This window comes from Drosophila suzukii, chromosome 2R (assembly GCF_043229965.1).
Source record: "Drosophila suzukii chromosome 2R, CBGP_Dsuzu_IsoJpt1.0, whole genome shotgun sequence".
Classification (NCBI taxonomy): domain Eukaryota; kingdom Metazoa; phylum Arthropoda; class Insecta; order Diptera; family Drosophilidae; genus Drosophila; species Drosophila suzukii.
Window position 1 is genome coordinate 20,163,229 of NC_092081.1, and position 20,360 is coordinate 20,183,588.

At 43.0% G+C, this 20,360-nt stretch overlaps 1 protein-coding gene across 1 annotated transcript; it reads right to left on the bottom strand.

The window, feature by feature from the left end:
* Window positions 1–5,535: 5,535 nt before the first annotated feature.
* LOC108009969 (membralin) lies at window positions 5,536–20,356 on the bottom strand. The gene is made up of 13 exons (XM_017074731.4): window positions 20,076–20,356; window positions 19,925–20,007; window positions 19,705–19,851; window positions 19,552–19,644; window positions 19,292–19,494; window positions 19,067–19,232; window positions 18,840–19,002; window positions 18,725–18,782; window positions 18,577–18,660; window positions 18,373–18,505; window positions 9,373–9,472; window positions 8,374–9,040; window positions 5,536–7,507 (listed from the first exon to the last, which is right to left on the bottom strand). Exons 1-13 carry the CDS (start codon window positions 20,211–20,213, stop codon window positions 6,714–6,716), a joined length of 2,829 nt encoding a protein of 942 aa, XP_016930220.2. The 5' UTR covers window positions 20,214–20,356; the 3' UTR covers window positions 5,536–6,713.
* Window positions 20,357–20,360: the final 4 nt, after the last annotated feature.

Here is a 20,360-nt window from a genome sequence, read left to right on the forward strand (position 1 = left end):
TTAAAAAGACTCGAGCTGCGAAGAACAAACTCTTGATTAAGTGGGTGCAAAGTGTCAACAAATTATTCATTTACCCAGTAGTTGCTCCACCCAAAAAAAAAATACATACAAAACAAGAAAGGAAAGTCGCCACAAAAAGAGCGAAGGAAAAAGTGGGCGAGTCTGGTTTTAAACTGAATGGAGTTTTAATTAACAACACCCCCTAAAGAAGCAGACAAAGCTTTAAACTTAATCCCCTTTACTGTCTGTGCTGTGATTTCAATTTGCCATTAAAAAATGGCAATCCTCATGGCTTTTATGCAAGGCTATATAGCATATAAGGCCCCAACCTCCAATAAACTTGAGTGGCATGTGGAATGCCTTTCTATGGGGCAATCAAAGCGGCCAACTATCGATAAATATTTTAAGAAACGATCAAAAATTCACCCCTATAAATATATATATATATATATATATATAGAACCCACAACCCTTATTTGGCATCCCAACCAAACAAAATCAAAGTTCCTTTCTCTTTTGCCCCATACTTTGTTTACTTTTGCAACATTTTTTCCTCCATTTTCCGCTGTTATTGTTTGGGGCAGCATTGTTGTTTGCATAAATAAATTTGGAATGAAATCATGTGTCACATTAGCAGCGCCATCTATGCGCTGCTGTTTTCATCAGGACCTATTATATCACCCCCCGTACCCTACATACCCATCCATATATCGATGCTCTATGTTGACACATGGCCATGGGATATGATTATCATGGGTTGTGATGTGATGTTGTGGCCATCTAATGACATGTCCAGCGGGAAATTTGATTACAAATCAAAAATAATAGTGTGGGCCAATGCATTTCCAATGTTATTTGTTTCTGCGCAGGAGTTTTCTATTTTTTTTTTTTTGCCCAGCTGCCATTGGACATGGCTTAATTGAGTTCAGCAAATGATTTTTCAATTAACACTGGCGGCGAGGCAAAAGAAATGAAAGCGGAATGAAAATATTTATATTTACACAACAGTGGGGCAAGAATAAGGCGGCAACTAGGGGTCCAGGTTCTGATTCTGATTCTGGAGGGGAAAAGGAAGAGGAAGTGGAAGTGGGGTCAGAGGTCGGGGCAAAACGGAAGCGGATGCGTCGCTGTCAATGTTGGCACAAATTGTTTGTCACGCAGTGCAAATACTTCGTGCTGTTGCTCTGGTATGCGGTATTATGCGCGATTTATTTCTCTGTCTGTGTGGCAGGACCAACAGGAGCAGCAGCAACACAACAAGGAGCAACACGAAGACAGCAGCAGCAACAGCAACAGCAGCAGCAGCAACAGCAACAGCAGCAACAATGCCCCGCAGCAACCAGTAAATTTGATATTTGTTGATTTTTCCTTCTCTCCCACGCATTTGATCCCCCAACCCAATCCACCCACACATTTCCAGCAGTTTCGCAATTAAAGCCAGAAAAATGTGTAATATTAGACTTGAATGGTGAATAATGTTATAAGCTACCAGGGAAATCTGTCAGCTTATTAACTCAACTTTTACCTGGCTTCGCCGAAAACATCCTTGCTTTCCTCCAACTTTTAATGCATTTTTATGAAGTTTTCAGCATGGAAGTATGCTTTCCCAATGGTTGGGGAACTTAATTTTATTTACATTTTGCATTTTGCGCTCTAAAGTTGCCAAAGTAGTTGATTGGCTTTGCCTGCCACCAAATTGCTAAATAATTGCCATGGGAGAAAGGACTTCGGGGGGGCCAAGAACGATTGCGAAACAAGTTAATTTCATTGAAAGTGATGCTCGTTTGTGGCCTGCCACGTGGGTGGTCCATTATACCACCCTTTCACCCTTTCACCCTTCAACGTTCAACCCTCTGCAGTTGCAACAAGGGCAACAAAAAGCCAGCGATGACGGCAAGTTTGTGTAATGTAATTAATTAATTACGGTGAAACAACGTAGTTACATGTACAGTTATGGCGGTATGGCAAAGTGCTGGTTGGCCAGGGGACAGCGATATTCCTTGGGTTTTATTAGCCAGCAAGGAACAGAATATTACGAACCCTTTACCGCCCCCCAAACATTCCATACCACAACGCATAGTTTCGTGTTTGCCCGGTAACTTAATTACAAATTATAGTGCAATTAATTCTGCGGCCTGGCATTATTAGGCGCATCAGGCGCGTAACACAAAACCGAGTATCCCCCGGATTCCAGGAACTTAGGAACTTGGAAGCTTGGGGACCCCCCCTCTCAACACCTGCGAGATGAGATACCTTTGGTGAGTAAATGAACATTAAATGGAACGCACCGCAAAGTGACCGGATCCGATTACCGGGCAGTGAAAGTGCCACATCTTAGTTATCCCAGTTATGCGGCAAGTGGATTAAAGTGGCGACGGCAATCTCAATCTCAATCTCCACCTCAATCTCCAATGGCCACGTGTATGCTCGTAGCTATAACCTGATATCCAATGTTATTGCTTGAGAATACACGTAGTTCACCGAGATTTGTTCAGCAATTAAACGTGGCCACCGAATGGGTGATAAAAACTGCAGTTAACACTTAAATTAACTGGAAAAAAGGTATTTCTTGATAATTTTTAAAGGATTACTGTGGATATTGTAATGGAACCTAAATAAAACAAAAACATTTGATTGCTATTAATAGCAGAGCTTATTAATGTTAGTGCTTGTTCAAGGATCTACCTACTTCCTTCGTTTAAAAATGTTTTATTAGTTAGTCAACTAGTTAATAAAGCACTGCTATAATAGCAATTACTATCAAGAATAATTTATTATTTAACAAAATACTTAACTTTCTTTTTGAATAATATAATCTTTAACAGAGTGTTAGCTTCTCTAAAAGGTTTTTTAAGGTAAAAATGTATATATTTATGAAATCAAACATTGCTCCTCTTTCCTCAAAAAGTTTTGTGTTGAAACCCAAAATTAGTTACATACCCAATTCATAAATTAATGATTTTTAATAAATCTGTCAAAGTTAGTGATAGTGATAGGTTTAGTTTTACTAACAACTTTTTGAATAAATATTAAGGGTTGAAGTTAAATCAATTTTTGACTTTAGCAGTTTTTGGCTCGATAAGTCAAAGCAAGTCAAAACTTTTGATAAGTTTGGTGGAAAGTAAGCACCATTATGGTTAAAAAAAATAAAACTAAAGATAAGAAGCATCCCATAGTTTTATTGTATTATACTTAATAATTTAGTAAATAGGCAGAGTCTAAATTCTCGTTTTTAAACTAGAGAAGCATTATTTTATAATTATTTTTAGCCAAGAACAAAAAATATTTATAGAGAGTTGTTTGGAAAAGTTAGCCCCAGCATGTTGTTAAATATTCGTGGTTTGATTTAAGAATATACAGATGGATTAAAAGCCTGCGTAGCTCTCTTATCTAAAATTTAGTTTTATTACCCAACAAAACTCTTTGTCCTTATATTTTAGCAAAAAAAATCTAATTTTAGATCATTTTACCAATAATATAAAGGCAGGGAAACTGACTTATACAACACCTCCTACACCTTAGGTAATATTTTTGGTTGCTTTCTGGTATTCGTATACCTCCTTCACATTTCCTCTTTCAATAAAATTTATTTCAGTTCGCGGGAAAAATATTATTTGATTCCTGTTAAAATAAATAAGATGCGTGTGTCAATGGATTGCGCATAGAATGAATTGAATGGCATTCGGAAAATTCCTGAATTAAATTCCACAAAGGTGTGCTTTTATTTATGTTCAATATGAACGAATTCTGCCTATTAGCAATTTGCCGCAAAAGACGCCGAATAACAAAAGAACAAAGGCTCATCAAAGAAAAGGTTTATTACTTTGAACTGACAGTCGTAGTTATTAAAATTTTAATTACAATTCCGGAAAATTTAGCTCGCCGAAGGCCCTGGCAAAAAACAAGCGATGTATTAAATTAGTGTATATATGGTTAGTTTATGACTTGGCATCTTTATTTGGCCAAAGCCTTGAGGAAATATTTGCTGTGGAAATATAAATACCCAATTAAAATGTTGTGCCTGTAATCACAGCTGGAAAGTAGGCAACACTTTGTTTGACTTCTGATTAACAGCATCCTGGGGGCTTTTTGAAGGGATAAAAGGGGAAGGGGGGGTGCCAAAGGAGATGCTGCCGCGAGGGTTGCTCTTATACTTATGGAGGGGGGTTGGGATTTGACAAGCCTTTTAAAACATAAAACACACCCACCCACACGCGGCTATATATGTGATTTGCATTAATGAGATGCAAATGATTTGTTTATTTTTTTTCGCTGTCAGTTGCCAGCTTCTTTGTGGGGCCCTCCTTTATTGAAAAGTTTCTCCCGGAGCCGGATGAAATGAGCAAATAATAAGAAAATATTGATAAAGATGTTAATCAAAGGAAGCTCACGTTGCTCATATAGGCAGTCGACGAGTACTTGCGACATAATAAATATGTATGTTTCCCCATCTCTTTCCGAAGGACCATTGGCATCTCTTGATGGGATCGCCCCATATCCCCATCCCTCCCCTGGAATGGAATTCTCCGGCTGTGTGTCACGGCTGTCTGTCCCCGGAACGCCTCCACGCCTCGTCGCCGCCATCGCCATGATGTCCCTGCTCCTCCTGTCTGAAGTCGCTCAAGTCGGCACATACGACACAGGACGACCCGCTGTTTGTTATTGCAAGATACTTGGCTGCTCACATCAGCGAACTGGAAGATATGCGCAGTGACAGCACAAGTTGCCACGACCAGGAGCAGGAGCAGCAGGCGCATCACCAGGAGCAGCAGGCTGGAGCAGTTCCAAGGAGCAATTTGCATTGTTTTATTTACATATTTTTGCGGCAACTTTTTGGCGGTACTCAACACAACATTCCGAAGGCCATCAATGAGGATAATTTGGCTTCGATTTACATTTTCAGATTAACATTCATTTATAAAACCCAATAAATACTGTATACTAGGATGTACTGAGCTCTTTAAGTATTATAAATAAATAATGGGAATTTTTACAGAGCTTATTACCTAAGAATATTATATTCTTAAAGCGATAAAATTTAAACAATAAAAAGTATACAAGAACATAACTTAGATTTAGATTTTCCAGATTGCATATAAAAAACACAGAACCAATCTACAAAAGGGCTACTTCAAGACCTAAAAGCATATTGTTGTTGTAAAGTTAGTGTTAACTATTAAATTTGTATTTAAAAATCGGAGTGACAGCCTTGTGCCTTTACCAATTCAAGATGATCTCTTTGTAATTTCCTTTTGTGACCACTCTAAAATCATCCCTCCTTCGTCAGTAATAAAATCATATCATATCTTTCATATGACTACCCCGAATTGGTTTCGTTCAGTTTGTTTATAAGGCGGAAATATGCAAATCAAGCCTCAACTTCTGATGTAGCATAATTTGTTTGTGTTCCAGTCAAATTAAATTTCCCGCGAAGGCTATTAACATTTATGTAAATTACACAATCATTTTCGGATTCATTAGACCCAAAAAAACGTCCAGCTGGATTCATTCAGCCCCACAACAAAACATGTGTACTTGATTTATGTTGTATATTTCTTATACACATTTAGAAATAACATTTTTTTTAGCAATAGCAAATAGTCATAGCTACTAGTATTAGTTTAGTGTGTAAAGTTAAGAATTATAAACCGTTCGCGAACTTCGATTCCGACCTCCATTGCTTATTGAATAGTTCTACAAACATCGTCGCCACACTCACTCAATCTCACATCAAATCAGATCAGGTCAGAGCTACAATCAAATACCTTGTACAAATTAGGGTTATACTTAAAAGAAAGCAAAAACAATAGAATTACCAAAGGGGATTTCACAGATGTTGTATTATCATTATTATTATGTCAAACATTCAACGATATTGTTTTTTTTCATGAATATTCACAGTGTTTTTTGCGTGTGATGCCTTTTTTGCGGTTTTTAAATGATATTTGACAAACAATATATAAATTACAGTTGACAATTCTATGGTTTTCCACAAAGTTAAAGCGAAAAGCTGGGGCAAACAGCAGGAGGATCGACTTTTTTATCGGCCGGAAGGGCTTACGGCTGTTTGTCCGTCCGGTTTGGAGGCGGGTCTGGGCGGGATTCTAGGCGGAGCTATGGGTTCGTGGGTTAAAGGGAGCTACAAAGTTAATTAAAAATGTTCAACGCATTTTTCTCAATAACGAGGGCAAACAAAGATGGGCAAAAAAGTTAAGTTTAAAACGCGACTAGCTTGTGTTGTGTGCATTGTGGCTGCTGATATATGTATGTAGCCGTACGTGTGTTGCGGCTTCTCACGTATTTGGCTAATTAAAAAGGCTTGCAACATTATTAATATATGTATGTGTATCCTGACTTTTCCCTGCAGGTGCAAGCAGGTCAACTACGCGTTTCCGTCACTCGTTTTGTAGTCGGAGCTCAAGCACACACTCTCGTGTCCCCCCTTCGGAGAAATACCATCTACCCATCCATTCCTGTATCCATCCATCCGAATCCTTGCAGATTTCAGCAGACAACACAGACACACATTCACACACACACTCATCATCCAAGCGGGGGCGTCGTGAGTCGTGGTTGATCTCCGGACATAAGTACACCAGACAAATTATCTAAAAATTTACTAGCTCTTTTATGTATAACATCTTGTTATGTGGGTAGCTATTTTCGGGGATGGTTGGGTTTGTTTTTCGGGGGGCTCGCCACTAATGCCTCGCCTATTCTGCTGATGTTACTGCCGTTTCCGTTTCCGTTCCCGCTGCTGCTGCTGCCGTTGTCACTTGGTTTGATGTATGTTGTGAAGTTTTCATTAGCCGCTGCTCCTCCTGTGCCTTGTGGTTTGTGCCGGCATTGAGTTGGCAATTTGCTGCTGACGTTGGGCTGTCGCCTTCTATAAAATCAACTGTTTGCCTGTCATCCATCATTGGCCCGGCTGCTGCCCCTGCTCCAGCCTCAGCTACTACCTCTGTTGCTCCTGGCAGAGAGGATTGTTTTGACGTGGCAGCTGCTCCCGTCGCGGGCTCGTCCGGTTTGCTTTGCTGCCCATGCTGCTGGTCATTCATAATGCTCTGGACTTGTAGTGGGCAGCTTTGCTTTTCACCTGATGCCGCTGATGCTGGGAGGGATGACCCCTCCGCTTTCAGCAGCTCTGGCAAATTATTTTCTAATTGCCTCGCCTTTGGCTGGGTCTGATGGACATGGACATGGGTGTGGGCGTCGGCGTGGGCGTGGATCAGGGTTCGTTGAGTGCTGTCCGTTGAGGGAGGTGCTGCAACAGTAGTTCCTTCATCCGACATATTTATAATATCCGCCGCAACGGAATTTAGATTTTCCAGCGTCTTGGACAAGGCCCCATCCTGCTGGCCCGGCTGCTCCTGCTTTTCCTGCTCCGGACACTCCATCTCCACCTCCTGACCCAGCGGCCCGTCTTGAGCTGCTTCCGCTCCCGTTGCTACTGCATCATTTATGCCCGATGTTGTCGGCTGCTTGCGTCCCTGATTTGTTTCGACATCTGAAATATGCAGGGAATTTGAAGGCAGAGTGAAAATAAAACAGGAAATGACAAGCGAAACATTTACAGTGAATATTTTCCTGCGAATTGAGAAATAATTTCATGCATATTACGATTATTGTATACCGACAAACAGACAGAACCGAACAGAACAGACCGACAGACGTTAAGAGCAGCTTTGGTTCTTTGGCCATTGAATGTGCTCGAAAATTGAGGGCTCCTTGGATAGCCCAACTCCAATCCTCCACTGCTCTCGTTGGCATTTATTGCCACTGAATCTGTTATTTGCTTATTTGTATTGCTTGTTTGGTTGTTACCGACTCACACATACGCGCTGCTCCGCAGGCGAAAGGGATTTCCCCCGTTTGTCGAGTGGAATTCAAATTTGAATTTATCTTCCAAACGATTTCACACACAGCCAAAAAGGACTTCGTGGCAAAGAAAACTGCTCTGCCATCGGGGAAAAAAATGTGAAAGCTGCCAGTTATAGTCGAAGTTTCGATGTTCTATAAATATACTTATTTCAGGGGTATTAAGAATTACTTCAACCCCTTTTGCCTGGCTAATGAAAACTAGATTTGCCATAAAAGCAACACATTAACAACCCACTCAATTTAAATATATAAGCTTTACAAAATGAGTTTTTCCTCTAAAAGGATGCTAAACTGGTATATGCATACTTCCGGATTATAAAAAAAGAGGAATTCCTTTGAATACTATCCTTTGATGCAGGTATTATGCCCACTGAAAGGGTATGCAAATGCTTGCCGCAAAAGTTAAGAGTTTAAGCCCCCAATGTGAAAGGCAATGAAGTGTGCTGGCCTGGCCCCACTCAATTAAGGCGAGGGAATGTCGCCAAAGCTTACCTGCAGCATGGGTTGCTGTTGGCGTTGTTGCTGTTGCTGCTGCTGTAGTTGCAACATCGCCGCTGGCGGGTTCATCAGTTGCCACCGCCGCCGTTGCCGCTGCTCCGCCAACTTGGACCGCCCCGGCTGCTGCCATGGCCGCTGCAACCTGATTGCGCAAGCCAGGTATGTCAGCCACGTTAATACGATGCAGACGCACCTGCATCAGGCGTGCGTTGCCGCCGTGTCCCAGGAAGACGCGTCGCACGGTGGCGAATTGCTCGCGACCCTGCAGCCACTGGCCCACCACGGGCAGTCTTCTCAGGTTGGCCAAGGCCACGCCCACGGCGGCAGTGGGTCCCGGTGGGCGCTGCGGCTCCTGATTCGGTTGCTGCTGCTGCTGATGTTGCCCCTGGCGTTGTGCTGCAAGTTGGCTGAAGAGTCGAGTGACTATGAGTCGGGCACGTTGCATGGACGCAGGCTGGCCAACGACTCCTGCTCCTGCTCCTCCTCCAGCACCTGGCTCTCCTGCTGGAGGTGCTCCTGCGTTTCCTGCTCCTCCTCCCGCTGCAGCTGCCGCAGCTGCTGCTGCTGCTGCTGCTCCCTGATTGCGTGTGATGATGAAGACCTGGTGCTGGGCCATGATGGCCGGCAGCTCGTAGTGGTGAAAGAAGAACACCATCGAGTGCTGGAAAAGAGACACAAGAGTGAGTGTGAGTCTCAGACAGATATATGGGGCAGATGGAGGATGAGAGGTTATGCCACGGTGATGCCGGGCACGTGAGCCGGGGTTCGGTCTGCACGTGAGCCTCCGCCCCGGCCTGGAAACAATGCCACAATGCCACCAAACGGAGACCGGAGACTGGAGCATGGAGCATGGGAGAATGGCAATTTGTCATGCACTCGACAGGCGTAAACATGGCCGGAGTTCGTTTCCATCATTGTCGCAGCGGCGTTGCATAACGCATTCATTACTCGCCATGGTTACGCCATGTGGCCACATGTAAATGGGGTTCCCACCTGGGTGAAGAGGTACGAGGAGAGCAGCGCCAGCGTCCTGTATTGTCCACTGAAGCGGTAGTGATACGCATAGAACGCGAAATGGTACAGGTAGAAGAATCTGCAAGTAGACGGGCGAAAAAGGTTAGTGCAGGGCCCAAACAATCGGCAATCCACAGGATGCAAGGGAATTTACCATAGCCTCTCTTCTGTTTTGGTGGCCTTACTTCATTATGACTACCCAACAATGCCAACAATTTAAACAGCTTTCTGTTGGTAAGCCATTTAGAACCTCTTTAAAATGTTTAAACTATATTTCAGATCAGAGAATATTTAAGGTGCGATTAATTTTTTCAGGAAGGAATTTGTAGAATTTCACTTTTATTAAAACCCTAATACGGTTATACGTATTTCATTTTATAATAATAGTAAGGACCCTGTTTGGGGAGAATATTAAGGTATTGAATGTTAAATTCGTCTATGATTATTATGAATTGTTATGTTAGGATGTTCACTCATTCTTCAACATTCAAAAGCTTAAAAAATAAACCATTTAAAAATAAACTGCACTCACTTAAGCTAAAAGAATCCAGTATTTTATCAATCTAGGGTTGCTATCTAAAGTTAAGACCCCATATTATTATATCTCGGGCTAAGTGAAACATTTACCCCACTTAAGTTGTGTCAAAAGTGTCAAGGACTTTTCGAAATCGAGAAGCAATCTTGGCCCAGAACAGATACGGCTCACATAATAGAAAGAACTATGCAATAGCACTTGGTTTTAAAGCTGCCAAAATTCGTGTCTAAAACCCCGAAACCCACATCAAATATCTCCGATCGATGGGGGTAGATGGTTTTTTATTTTTGGAAGCGGGGAGAGCATGATTACCATTCGACCAAATTGTATTTAGCTGTCGAAAATAAAAAGCGAAAACATATTGGTTTCTGTTTTTCTATTTTTCCGCCACCTCCAAGCTGTTTTTTTTTTTTGTTTTCGATGGGCTGAGAATAAGCTGCCGAGAAATGGGTCAGACGTGTTTTTTTGGATGGAGTGGAAGTGGGAGTACGAGTTGGAGGAACCCATGACATAAGAGTAACAAGTAACAGTAGCCGAGGCGGACAAATATCAAAACGGCCAGGACAACAATGGCTAAAAGAAAAAAATACGAAAAAAATAAAACACACTCAAGAGGATTTAATAATATAAATAATTGCTGGCGCTGTTAGCTGAATTGTTGCCGGCCAAAGACAACAAATAAAAAACACAATGGATGGCCGTAGCAACAGCAGAGGCAACAATAATGACAACGAAGGCGACTCATTGATAAGCAATGGACAACCGGACAACTGGACAACTGGACAACCGGACATCGGGACAACTGGACAAACAACTTGACAACCGGACAGAAGACCTTTTGGCGTGGCCGGCGGAATTGAACTTTAATTTATTTTTACAGGGGTTGCGATGTGGGTTCGGGGGGTTGGGAATTGGGATAGGGATAGGGTTTTGAGGCATGGCCATGATTGAGTTATGTTATTGAATTTAATTCGAGTTGATTGTGTGCACACACAAACATAGAGCAGTATCGACCATCAATATCAACGCCGACAAATGAAGACACACGACTCTTATTTAGCAAGCCTTTCCAGGGCATTGCGCAAGCAGAGGAGCATTGAGCATTATGGACACATCCCCGGCAAGCGCCTGCCAGCAATTTCCTCAATTTCCCCCGCTAGCTGACACATGGCCATACCTACACTCCATACTCCATACGCCACACGCCATACTCTTCTCCAGGATGCCACCCGAATCCTCGCAGCCGGGAAAAGGAAGTGCGGGCTGCAGACACGTAGACAACACTTATCGCCCGTTCGTTTCCGTTCCATTCGCTTTCCTAATGTAGCGTAGCGTTGACAAGCAGCAACTCCTTGTCCCCGCTTCCGCTCCTTTCCCCTTCCTTCGGCTTCACCCTTGCCCTCATACAGGCGCAGCACCTCCTCAACCACTTGCAATCGCCTCCGGGGGCACAGTGCACTGACATTGGGTAATCACTCCAAGTACGTCATTCAGAACGGATGTTACGGGCATACGGACAAAGCTCTGTTATACGGACAAAATTCTCATAAGCGGACAATTTCTTAAATCTGATACAAATATTGTATTTTTTAGCAAATTGAAAATCAGATAGCACAAACTCTTTCGATTCTTCAAACATCTTAAAACTTCTAACTTAGACTAACTTAGAGGTGTATTTTCAAAGTATGATTACCCCTATCAACCTTAAAACACTAAAATGATAAAGTATTAAAATTATTTGAACTGAATATATGTGGATCCTATTTATTGGATCCTTTCCTTAAAGATATTTTACTACAGTACAACTAAGATGATTAACAGAGAGCTCAGTTTGTCGGTAGGTTCTCAGAACAGACCATTTTTTAAATATCTTTAAAAAAGCAAAAGTGATGTCTGAATATTATTATTTGATTGTTGAGACATAAGTAAACTAGTATTATAAACTAATAATATAATGGTATTAAAAATGTGTGTGTATTGCGATAAGTCAATCCATAAAGCCCTGTTAAGTTTGGTTTGAAAAAGGGGTATATCCTTATAGAGGATAAACAGGTTAATTAATTCAATTCCAATTACAATTATTTCAAAGGCTCAAAAGCTTAACCAAGTCCACTGTTTTTCGGTTAACTTTAGTAGGTTAAATTAGGGTTTCAATAGGAAAGCAAGAAAACTTCCGAATAAAGTATAAAATAATGTTTCTAGCGTATGTAAATATAACCCTTCTTTTCTAAGAAAAACCATTTCAATAATGCTTTAAGTCCGCGTGGTAAATACCATATATAAGTAGTAACTCCCAGATCTCTTACAACTCCATCACCACAATGCCTCAATCAGCTTCCCGTCACCAGTCGACCAGTGTGCGACGTGGCAGGACGGATGTGCGCCAGGCAAATACGGTTGGCTTTCATATCCTTCGAACCGAGAGCGGAAGTGGGCGGGGCGGGGAGGGGCGGATGGCAAATAGGACAACTGTTGCATGTGTCTGGGTGGCCGGGTGTGAGTGTGAGTGGGGGTACGTGGTTAAGTAAGCACCTCAGCCCGACTCAACCTGGTGGCAAGTGTGAAACGTAGCTGTTGGTCGTGTCAGTTGCTCCAACAACGATGATCCGATCTGCGTCATAAGTGTTTATTTGTTGCAGGTAAACAGAGGCGGCGAACGAGTAGAAGGAGAGGGGGGGCATTCGTAATAGTTAAAGTGCTCAATGAGCTTGTAAGCTCCACAGCTATGGCAGGTATGGTTGCTTTTAATAGCATTTGCATATATGGGATGGCATATCTTCGATGCGAGTGCTGCAGGGTTAAAAGCAGTATCTATTGCAGTAGATGCAAAGGTGAGCTCAATGAGGGGTTCGATTCAAAGGCGGACTCACCGGGGTGAATGCAGCTCGAAACTTAATTGAAATATCGCAAAAACTGAAGTATTTGCCGTGCAAACACTATGGCTCCACTCACTCGGTCTTCGCCTCTCTCTGCCTGTGTTAAATGCGTGAAAACGACCCATTTTCATGCATAAATTGGAACAGAGTTGTCGCATATGCAAACAGCAGACAAAGGCACGTTGCGCATACGCCATGTTAACAAACAAAACAAGCTGAAACTGAAACAAACAGAGCACAAACACACTGGGACACACACAACACACAGAACACACACAACACACAACAATGAAGCGATTTTGCCTCGTTATGAGCACTCATCAACTGCACCTTTGAACAACACCCACCCAACGAGGATACGCCCAGTTGGAACCCCCCACCCCCACCCCACCATCATCCATTTAGCCACCACCCATGAAAGCACCCCCCTTTGAGCCACTTCTGTTGATGGGGGTCGCCGCCCGCGCGGTTGGACAAAAGTTATGGCAGAAAAACAAACTTGACGCAATTATACTTTGCGTAACATGATCTCAATCAACACGAAAACAGCCAAAGGAGTGCAAAGCGAAAGGAAAATGCCAGCCTTATACCATTCCTGTACACAGAGGAAAAATTCATAAGATATGATTATCATTTTGAGGAAATTAAGACTCAAATCTATCTTGATATGTTACTAAAAATATTTATAGTCGCCATCTTGCTTTTTGCTCTCGGAGTTTGGATATTCGCTCTAACCCAGAGCAATTTTATCCGTTATTTTGCTCTTTTCTTTCTCTTTTTCGAGAGAGAAATAATTTTAAAAGAGAGAAAATTTAAGAAATACTATTTCTTAATATCAGTTTTACGTTATTCCATGGTAAGAATGGTACTTAATAAATTTACCATGCGAAGAGGGAACTTTTGAAGAGAGGAAATCAAATAAATACCATTCTTTAATATCAAATTTACGTTTAATAGTAAAAATGATACTAACTTAATTTACCGTGAAAAGAGAGTATTTAAAAAGAGAGGAAATTCAAGAAATACCATTCCTTAATATCAGTTTTACATTGTTCCATTGTAAAAATTATACTTAATAAATTTACCATGGCAAGAGGGAACTTTTTAAGAGAGGAACTCGAAGATATAATATCAAATGTACATTATTTAATTGCAAAAATGATACCTAATAAATTTACCTTGAAAAGAGAGAATTTTAAAAGAGAGGAAATGCCAGTAAGACCATTCTTAATATCTAATTAAAATAATTGAAAGGTTAAAATAATACCCAGTATATTGACCATGGGAAGAGACAATTTTTAAAGAGACAGAAAATTCAGGAAATAACCTTTCGTAATATCAAATTTCATTAATACATTGAAAAATGTTACTTTATAAATTTACAAAGAGAGGAGATTTCTTTTTATGAGAGTAAATCCAAGAAATACCATTGCCTTATATCAAATTTACAATGTTCTATGGTAAAAATGATACTTAAGCATGCGATTATCAATTGATCCCAATATACTTTTCTTTTCTGTGTACCCCTTCCCGGTTTTTCCGGGGAGCACTTCACCATGGTTGCCAATGCCGTTGACGTTGAGGCTAACCCGCCGACACCGTGGCCACCTTTTAGACCGAGAAGCGGCGACAATGGCAGGCGATATATATGTTACATGGTCCCCGACCATTCTATATATATATAGAAATGTATATATATTTCCTGTGTTTGTTAGCGTAACAAGCGTGTAAACAACAGAAGGAAAGCGGAGAAGGCGGCAGCTACTTGAGGCGCGCTACTGTAGCCGACCTGGGCTGAACCCCTTCCCTGGGTTCCCTGGGTGCCTGGCATTTGCTCTTTGAAGCCCGGGTCCTCAGCTTCCTTGGCGCGACAAACAATCTGCGCAAGACTCGGGATTCGAAGTGGGATACGAAGTGGGGGCCACCGGGCCAGCGGGCAGGTGTTTCTTTTAGCTTTTCCTGTGCGTTTGCAGCTCATTTAATACGTGTCGTCTGCCCCGTGCCTGGCAACCAGATTTAAGCACAAAAGAAGCATTACGCGCCGCAAGAAGCCACAGGGCAAAATAAGAAGCCGTCGCTTCGGAGGATTCGGAGTGAAAAGGGCTGAGTTACGGGGTAAAGTCGGGTGTCAGGGGCTTATTATACTGGATGGTGGGTATACGAGGGTAGTTAGGGGTGGTCGTCGGGCGGCCTCGTTAAACGGCGATTAAGCAGAGCCGAGGCAGTCGCTCCTTTGATGACTTTAAAGTCCCTTAAAAGTCAATTAGAATGAATTGAAGGCAATTGACAGGAAGTTCAGAAGGTTAGTTGGTTGGTTGGTTGGTTGGTTGGTTGACTGCTGCCTGGTTGGCTAAAAGCTAAAAGCTGGCTTTGTTGCCCCGCTCGACGTTGGCCACTTGACAGTCTTAAGCTTCCAACTGCCGCCGTCTGCGTTTGCAATTGCCATTTGCAATTCACGTTGATTGCAACTTTTAGCAAAGTTTAAGTACACAAATTAGTCTATGCAATGAAATTAATACCATTTGGCGGACTGTAAGTAGGGGCATGGATGGGCTGTAGCTAAAAAGCGAAAAGCGCCGCCGGCTTGTTTGTCTTGTATGCTAACTTCAATGCCAGCCGGCTGGCTTGGTCGGGGTCTTGGTCTTGGTCCTGGTCCTGGGCCTTAGCTCCTGACTGCCTGCCTTCCACAGACCAAGTTAACCGCAAAAACAGGCGAGCAAATACGGAAGCAGGAGCAGAGGGATCCGATCGGAGCAGAAGTGGACCCCCCGTCCATCTCCATCGCCTCCGCAGGCAGGAAGGAAGTCAGGAAGGAAGCAGCAGAACAAGCAATCCCGGCCCTGTAACCCATAACCGCAGGACCAACAACAGCGGCGCCAGCAAGAACAAGACAAAAAGGACTAATTTGCAATGACGAAGCTTGGAATATCCTACCAGATATATTGGTTTACTAGCCTTAACTTAATCAAACATGATCATTACCACAGATTAAGATCAGCTAGATATAGATAGAATATATCTAGAATATAGAATAATGTTAACTTGATATTGAGAAGTGTAAACTCCCTTTTCTCTTCTTGAAAACCAGATACTTAAGTTGTCAATTGAAAATAACATTTAATAATGTTAACTAGATATTGAAAATTGCATTCTTCGATTGACAAGGTAATTAAATAATAATATTGAATAATGTTAAATAGATATTGAAAATTGCAATCTTAATTTTCTCTCATTGATAAACTGTAAAGACGAAAGAGTGATTTGAGCAACTTGGCGACTAAAAGCACTGTGAAAATTACATATTCAAAATGCTTTATTTCAAACATGGTACTTTCGAAAACCATGTTTTTTAACATACGACATTTTTGAGATTTTTTTTTTTCAAAAGAGGTTACATAAAATATCTTGTATAATGGAAATTTGATGGTATTTTAAGTATTAACTGCTTTTATGAAGCTTAATATATTTAAGCAGAAATAAGAACCATCATAAATGGTTCTGATATTTCGTTCTCTTAATCCCCTTACTCCGAGTTAAGCAACCCTTTGCGAGGGTATAAAAATACTGTACCGGAAACCCCTTTTCACCGCTTGGGGCAGTCAATAACAGCAAAATTAAACCGTAGGAAAGCACACACACTCCAACATTCCCCATTCCCTTTTCCGGCACATCCAAAAACACCCTCCGGACACACAAAACACTCACAAACATGCATTTATGGTTCCGGTGGAGTGTCCTGGCCATATGGCATAGGGATATTCGCAGACCCAGTGCTGAATTAATTTCACTTTAAGCGAGCAGCAAGCAGCTGCCCCAAGATGGAAGCTCCTTGGACTTGGACTTGGAATCGGAATCGAACTCGGACCCATACCCATACTTATACCCATGCCCATGCCCAATCAATGTCCTTTATGGCTACCTAGAGCAGGCAACATCAGATATTGTTTGCCATTCAATTGCACAGAAAAGGATTCGCCTTCGCCCCGGTACATTGCAATTGGATATTTTTTCATTCAAAAGTTTTGCAAAAAGTTTGACAATCTGGTCGGGCAAATGATGAGTTATGCGAAACTCCAAGGAGCACAGCACGGCAGCAGACACAAAAGATATTTTTCGTTTGGCCAGGTGCACATCACAACCTCACAGATTAGTAGCCTCGTAGTTTCGTAGTTTCGTAGGGCGACTATCATTGGAATCTGGGCGATAGTATGGCCTTTTCATCTTCACTAGAGATATTCGAGAGATGCCTTATGCGTGCCTGACATAAATTTTTCATTTGTGGCCTACTCGAATCATACACACTGAACAAAAGCGGGGTGTAGTCCTGCCCAGCTGTCATTTTCCTTGGGAATCTACGAGACAATCTCTGCGCAAACAAGCCGGGCACATTTAAAATCATTCGCAGCAATGAATCTTTAATGAACATAAATACGACAAGTGGTCCTCGAGGAGGAGGAGATGCCAATCCCACACTGCCCATCTTGAGTTTTCAAGCCCTATTTTCGGGAGCACTGATAGCCTTTTAATTCGGCGCAAATTACGCAAAATCAACACCGCCAGGCGGCGTGGCCAGTGATTGAGGCTGGATGCATGCACATGAATTCATAATCAAGGCGCCAGGACCTTGGGCAACCGCTAAAAAGGGAATTTTCGAGTGTCTTTTTGAATTATTGATGGGTCGTCCGCGTCGTTCAGCGCATCGTGGAAATTGATGTCCGGAAAAGTTGCCAAAAAAAAAGGAAGGAAAATAAGAAAATAATTTCCTGCGGCTGGCCGTTCTCAATTATGCAAAGTGCGCGTAATAAACCGCAAAGTAGCCCCGTTTCTGGTGAAGATGGGGTTGTCGGTGGTCGCCGTCCGCTGTCCGCTCCTGACGTGCATGGTCATTAATGTCGATCGAACGGGCATGAGCGGCTCTAAATTTCCACCGCTTTCCCCCTTTTTTTTGTTATAAGGCAGCGGCCAGTTTATTTAAATGTTTGCTAATGGTGCGGCTCAGTTGGTTGGTTGGGCCAGTTCCGACGGTCAGGAGCTATATGCCATGATGATGGCTATATGGAGAACAGGCGCTTGGGTTACGCTTGTTGACTTAAGTGATGAAATTCTCTGTTTGCCGGTGTCTGTGTGTGTGAGTGGGTGGGTGGTTGGGAGGGATGGCCACTGGTCGATTTGTTCTGGCCCCGGAGGAGGCTTGCGCAAGCCAAGTTAATTTTCAAATAACAACCGGGACGCCAGCGGTTGAACTGGGCGGCGGTGAGACGGGTGCAAAATACCCGGGCTGAGACCAAAGAAAAAGAAAATATGCGAACCAAACGAAATGAACTGTTAAGTGCTGATGAAGGAGGTGGGAAACTGGAAATGGGAGGGCTTGGCATGGCCAAGATGCCGGGTGGAAGCTATTATCTATGGCCGGAGTGCGGCAACATAGATGCTGGAAAGGATTGCAGACTTAATGTAATTGAATTTGTCATTTGTTCGGGACACGGACGATTGCACAGTAAGAAAAAAAATAAATATCCTCTTCGGTATTCCTTTTTTAGATAGTCTCGTTGCCAAATCGGTACGCACCTGAGCCAATGACGCTTGGTGATGCTCGTGTGACAGCAGATGGCATCGTATTGATCCGCAATCCAGACAATCAGTATGATGTAGAAGGCCGTGGTGGTGTCATTGAAGAACTCCGACATGATGGCTTCCATTCCTGCAGGAAAGCAGGTTTACAAGGGTTAATGGCAATGCAAATTAATCAGTCGAATGGGGGTTTTTCCACACCTACGAGCGCCAGAATGACGGTGAGCAAGGGAGCGATGGGAAACCGGGCGGACACATTGTACTCCAGCATCTGCAGCAGGTCGACTGAGAAGGAAAATAGAGTCTTTATGGTCTATTCAAACTTGGCAAGGTTAAATGATTTCACTACCTATAAAAACAAAGATCTGGTGATGCGAGTAGCGAAGCAGCATGGACACTGAAAAGGTCTGAAAATAAAAGATGTATTAGTAAGTATTTAATTTACTAGAACCCAGTGGACTCACAAATAGCAGCATCACACAAAAGGCAGCCGGATAGCTGCTCCAGGCTGCCCACCACATGGACACGAAGCGATAATGTTCGCCGGTGATCACATTGCGCAGGTAGCCCTTGTTCTCCTCCTGCTCGGCTATGGTTCTCACCGAGGCCATGAGTAAGTCATCATAGCTAGAGACGCAGGGGAATTGCTTACAAAATACAGCTGGAACTTATTACACATATGTTTCCTTACCCCAGCAATCGTTTGAGCAGGTAACGCGTTATGCTGTCCCCGAAACACTTGTCCGTATTGGGATCCAGTTGGACAGTGAGCACGGGGATGCGTAAACGCTTTCTCGTGGAGGAAGACAGTCGCAGGTGGCCGTACTCCAGCGAATACTCCACAATGTACTGCTCCTCTGCAAGTGGAAATATCATCAGAAAGGTTTATATACAATCATATTTATGATATTCCCACCATCATCTTCCTCGTTCTTGAGCTGTATGGCATTGGGATGGTCGTAGGTGTCCAGGATGTTGATGGCATCGAAGTAGTAGTACAGGGATTCGTTGCTGTAGGCGAAGGTGGGTCTGACGGGCAGGCCCAGCTTGCCCAGAATGGACTCGTATCGCTTGAGTCTGTCGTGGTTTTGATGGGTTTGCGGACCAATGCCGTAGTAACTGCAAAGTATGAGTATTAAACTATTTAAATATAGTATATATAATATCTCTACTTACTAGGAATCCTTGAGGGAGCGCACTATTTGTTGGTCCCGCTTGATGCCCTGCCAAATGGCCCGCTTTTCCGTCAGATGGGGTATGATCTCCACTCTACAAAAGGAGGACTTGATTAACAATGATTAAAGAGGGTATCCCAATGGTAGTCCCTGCCTGATGACGCCTTCGCGGGGCCAGTTCTTAATCTCCTGCAGGCAGGTGCAGGGATTCTTGATGAAGGAGTTGTGCACGTAGATGAGCGTGAAGAAGAACAGCAGGGCCTTGGCCAGCAGCAGGAACTCGATGGTCAGCTGCACCTTCCTGGAGGCGGAGGAGGTGGAGAGGTGTATCTAGAGATTATGGGTGAGCAGATAAGACGGCCAATGACTCTTACCGTGGAACCAACTCCGCATAGGCAGCCGCCGCCCGAAAGTAAATGGCATGGAACAGTCTATCCCGCATATTCATCATGTTGTTCTGAAAAGTCGAAGGCCAAGATAAGAGGGTTATGTGCTGCGGGGGTGCTCCACCCAGTGGGTAATTACCTGGCCACCACCACCACCTCCGCCTAATCCGCCAGGTAGCACTCGGTTGCGCCCGTTCCCATTTCCATTCCCGTTGATGTTATTGATTGCGTTGGCCACCGCGATCTCGGCCGCGTTCTCCGGCAGCACAGCGGCCATGGCTGGGGTTGAAGGCTGTTACTTCCGCGTCTGGTTGGCCGCTCTTCCGCAGTCCAATCCGATCTTGGTCTTTCCAAAATATCTCAATCTTAATCTCAGAGAGAATCAACACAAGTTATATTAATCGCACTGCTGTTTGCAGTGTTC